At 37.9% G+C, this 5,302-nt stretch overlaps 1 protein-coding gene across 1 annotated transcript; it reads right to left on the bottom strand.

Annotated features, from left to right (window-relative positions):
• Positions 1 to 2,752: 2,752 nt before the first annotated feature.
• LOC113780159 lies at positions 2,753 to 3,316 on the bottom strand. Its single transcript, XM_027325973.1, has one exon. The coding sequence runs from the start codon at positions 3,314 to 3,316 to the stop codon at positions 2,753 to 2,755; it is 564 nt and encodes a 187-aa protein (XP_027181774.1).
• Positions 3,317 to 5,302: the final 1,986 nt, after the last annotated feature.

The raw sequence follows: 5,302 nt of genomic DNA, 5'->3' as shown, positions 1-5,302 counted from the left end.
TGTTTGCTTTACATATTTACAATGCCTGTATAATTACGCCTTTCCAGTACAACTGATTTTTCGCTTATATTCCTGTATAATATAGCTCCATTTTGTGCCGCTAATTTTCATTCTCGCCTATATTACTAGCTAAACGTTAACTGGGCATGTATACCACCGCGCATAGTGCGGTGTTACCACCTAGTTAACCATATAGATAAAGAGGGGAAGCCCTCCCCACATAGGATGGTCGTCCGCCCATGTGGCACGCGGGTATTGGTCAGTGGTTATGATGTGGAATTCATGCTAGATACCTCCCCCCCCCCCACTCTTTTTTGCATGGACCGCCATTTTTTTTTCTCCAAAAGTCATTGTTTGTCGTTGGTCATTAGTCATTAGTCATTCTTTTGTCAGAATTACTCCTTGGTCAATGATGAAATTACGCTTTTCCCCTGAACACTTCATTTTTTTGCTTGTTTTGCTGCTTCTGTATTTGTTGGTAATAACTTGTGGTTGTGTGCCCATCTCTGTCAAATAGCCTTTACCGCCAAATTTTCATTGTCCGAGAACACTTGCATGCACTCTTAACAATCCGACAGCTCATCTTTGTACAGCTATGGCAGGTATCTCGTTAACCGTTGGACAATTCCCTCGGCTTTCTGTTGGACATTTAGATTTTTTCCCTTCGTCTTTCCTTCCGTTTTTTCTGCTAGCTCTACCTACTCCAAACGTCCTTCTCTACCCACTCCAAACTGCCTCAAGATTGGATTATTCATAGTCAGTTTGCTTCTCTACCCACTCCAGCTGTACATTTCGTCCACCGAGTCCCGAGGATTAGGTGCTTGTGATGATGAGACCTGTTGGTTGTCCCCTTATTTTTTTCAAGCATATGGATCATGGGGTGGGCTCGAGGCAACAATTTTCCCAAAACTCCATTCTTTCCATTCTCTCCCATCCCTGCTTCCTTTCTCCCCTTGTCAAAGTTCATCCGAAGTCAACTACAGTTTATTCAAAAGATGGTCTTCAAGTATTTTCTGCTCTCTACAAAATATCCTGGAGAAACCAACAACACTCAAAACCAACCATTTTTTGTTCTATTTTTTTCAGGGTTATTATCACTTTGTCTCCTTAACGTTTGGTGCTACCATCAATTTTTCCTTTAACATTATCTTTTAATCACTTTACTCCCAAGACTAACGGTCAAATTTAACTGAGTTTATTAATTAAAGTGAAAAGACATGTTTAACCCTTAAAATTATTATCACTTTACCCCCAAATTTTTTTTTTTTTTACCGTTCCTTGGGTCCTTGGCTGGGAGACTGCTATTTTTTGTCTTGCTTTTTTGGTTGCAACTGGAGAACTAATGTGGATTACTTTTGATTTCTTGACTTTTATTTTTCAATCTCAAATAGAACTGGAAGTGAAGCGTCAATCGCCGCTTTCTCTCTATTGTTTCAGGTACTACCTTGGTTTTTCCACTACTTTCCCTTCATTGGTGACAAGTTGTCAAAGCCTGTGTAATAATAAATATCTGCTCAACTGAAATATAATTTTTGTAGATAGTGATAAGCAGGGTCGAATCCACAGGAACTGAGGATATTTGTCTCTTTTGAAGTTCAAATTAACAATGGGGGGTTTTATAGCAATGGCAATAATTAAACGGTTGGAATAAAAATAAAACCAACTAAAAATTAAATGTCAAATTATTAAAACCAAATTAACAATAGCTAAGCTCTAGTCAAGAAATAACTTCAGCAATAGTTCAACTAATTGATCATCGATGCAAAGATAATTCCAATTATTAACTAATAAATAAGTTATAACTGTCAAACAAGCGATGACAGTCAACTCCTCCTTACTGTTTCGATGACTGAGGTATACTCATCAATCACTACTCTAATCGGGAAATAACCTTAGGTACACCCGTAAGATTTAATTCCTCAATTACCTTACGTATTAGTGGAATCTTATTCTAACCAAATAACACATTACCAGGGTTATTTTAGATTAGCCTGCGTATTCTCCTAACACAAATTTAATCATGCCAGTTGTCACTATTTTAGAACAATTAAACAATTATGGATTTAACGCTCTAATTGACGTTAGGTTGCTAAATTAATTCAATATCCGGGCTCAGGATATTCAATTAACGAAACAATCATAAACACTGCAAATAGAGAATATGCAAATTGTGACGACCCCACCTTTTCCTAGGGCCTACCCTAGAAGTTAGCGGATCGCCTGCCTGACTCTCGCCAAGACTCACTCACTTACATTAACTTCAGAGATAACATTATCATTGAACAACTGAACATTCACTCTTAAGTACCACTCCAATCAGCTTGAAACATAGATTTATCCACTAAAAGAAACAAAATACACGTTCTAAACATCCATTCTTAATATTACATCAACTCAAAACAGAAGATTCAACCATCTTAAAATACAAGAGAAAACGTGACTCCAATATATATACGCATAGTGATGGAACTTCCCAAAACAACTTTCCAATTCCATCCAATCACTTTTCAATCTCCAACTCCTGTAAGGAAAACAAAGCTAAAAGGGTGAGCTGACGCCCGTGAGGTTTCCATGCAAGCGACAATCAATAAGCACTTAAATCAGTACAATTAAGCGAGTAGTGCACATTTCACTGTACAATCACTTTCATTAAGCAATTGAGGAAGCACATCACCAAACAATCATTTTTAAAAGGATACGGTGCTCGCACTAGAGCCGCTTCAATGCACTACACACTCCACCGAACTTCTCCTTATAAGGATTCCTGAATCTCCAAATTTAATCCTTGAACAAAACGCTTCACTCTCTTTTGTTCTGTGGGTACTAATTCGGGGAAAAATTTAGACAATTTTGTGAACTGGGTTTCGTATTCAGCAACACTGGAGGTCCCTTGCCGAAGTCTAATGAATTCATCCTCCTTTTTCTCTCTAACCAAAGGAGGGATATATTTTTCTTTAAACTCGTAGGCAAAGTTAGTCCAAGTCCATGGAATTTGCTCTCTTTCCCATTTAGTTTTAACCATGTTCCACCATGAACGTGCTGGCCCCTCAAATTGGAATACGGAAAAAGTAACTTGTCTATTCTCAGGGTATTTTAATGCCTCAAATATGTTAACCATAGCTTCTAACCAATTTTCTGCTATCTCAGGGTTTGGTCCTCCCATAAATTTAGGTGGAGCAAATTTCTGGAACCTTTCTAAGGCCTTATCCTCCCCCACTTCTAAATCCCTACATTGATGTGTAGGTCTGACTCCGGAACCAGATTGATTAACTACTCTTTCTAATAAATCGGTCATCTTATTCAGGGCCATAGCCATTTGATCGTCTCTATAGACTTCTTGTTATTGGCTTTGATCTGCCGCGGATTCGCGGTCTCCATCTGGGTTCTCAGTTTGTCTAACCCTACGGGGTCGTCCACGTCGTCGTTCCTTGTTCGCCATTCTACACCTAAGTATGCCATGTACTTAGAATCATAAATAAATTGAGTATATTCCTATATATACATATATATATATAGTAGTATTTAATTTTAGAAATTAAAATGCATTTAGCACATAGATTCACACTTAGGTTATAGGCCAACCATTATAAAACGACAGTAAAAGTCAAGTACAGTACAAGTATTTCAAATATACATAAAAGTAAACAGTTCAACAGTACAGTGCATTTAGCATATCAACAATGAATAGCTTAACATTTAGTTTTTAAGTTAACCTAGAACTCCATTAGTCTAATTTAAGACAGTCCCAGTTGATCCCTAATCTACCTTAGCACTCGGGTGAAGCATCCTTTCACTTCCTGCAGTCGCTTTCACTTCCTACAGTCGCTGCCTCTTCACTTCTTGATTTCAAAAGTTAGCCTTGATCCCTTCGATCCTACTTTCCCAAGTTTAATCATGATTCTTATTCACATCATAATACAATATACTAAATCTTATCAAATTTGCAAATATACCAATGAATGAAAAATATTTCGTACTCGAATACAAGAATCAGAAAATAGGATAATTCACAACTCAAGCCGGCTGGTCCCAAGAGTAAATCATCCATATTTGAGATTCTTACCCGACGTACATATCTAATTTTTTTTCCTCAATAATGATAGTTCATTTCACACTTAACAGGCCATTCCCCACAATCCGAGAGTCCTCTCCTGGCATGAGCTCATTAAGAGCTCTGATACCACCTGTGACGACCCCACCTTCTCCTAGGGCCTACCCTAGAAGTTAGCGGATCGCCTGCCTGGCTCTCGCCAGGACTCACTCACTTACATTAACTTCAGAGATAACATTATCATTGAACAACTGAACATTCACTCTTAAGTACCACTCCAATCAGCTTGAAACATAGATTTATCCACTAAAAGAAACAAAATAAACGTTCTAAACATCCATTCTTAATATTACATCAACTCAAAACAGAAGATTCAACCATCTTAAAATACAAAAGAAAACGTGACTCCAATATATATATGCATAGTGATGGAACTTCCCAAAACAACTTTCCAATTCCATCCAATCACTTTTCAATCTCCAACTCCTGTAAGGAAAACAAAGCTAAAAGGGTGAACTTACGCCCGTGAGGTTTCCATGCAAGCGACAATCAATAAGCACTTAAATCAGTACAATTAAGCGAGTAGTGCACATTTCACTGTACAATCACTTTCATTAAGCAATTGAGGAAGCACATCACCAAACAATCATTTTTAAAAGGATACGGTGCTCGCACTAGAGCCGCTTCAATGCACTACACACTCCACCGAACTTCTCCTTATAACCTCCAAAATAATAAACACTTTCCTCACTTGGATGGCCATATCAATATCAGTAATCCGCTACTCCGTGGTAATACTCGAGTATACCGAAACACTTACCCAAAGCTACCGTCCTACCCGACCAAGCCCTTTGCTGGCTCGAATAGTCCGTTGAACAGAAGGTTTTGGGGTCCAGTTCAGCCAGTGTGATAAGGTACACACATGGTTTACAGTCATGCACACTTACAATATCACTTGATCAATTATCAATCTTCAAGCTCAAACTAAGTCGAGTGCAATAAAGTACACCCTCGATTTAGAAGGCGAGGGACAATTGAGATACACTTTACAATGAATTACTTAGCAATATTTCATAATAAGCACATTTATCACATAATTTCACTTAAGTAAATATAAACAGTTAAACACATAAATTTGGAAACACTCACTCTAATCAATATAGGTTATGCTTGAATATTGGAGTTGCTCCCTGGCTCACCGCGGTTCCCTGTGACAAGTTATAAATGCTTTAATTATTTGGCTACTCTTTT

Source organism: Coffea eugenioides, chromosome 8 (genome assembly GCF_003713205.1).
Source record: "Coffea eugenioides isolate CCC68of chromosome 8, Ceug_1.0, whole genome shotgun sequence".
Taxonomy (NCBI): domain Eukaryota; kingdom Viridiplantae; phylum Streptophyta; class Magnoliopsida; order Gentianales; family Rubiaceae; genus Coffea; species Coffea eugenioides.
This window is presented reverse-complemented; position numbering and strand designations above follow the sequence as displayed.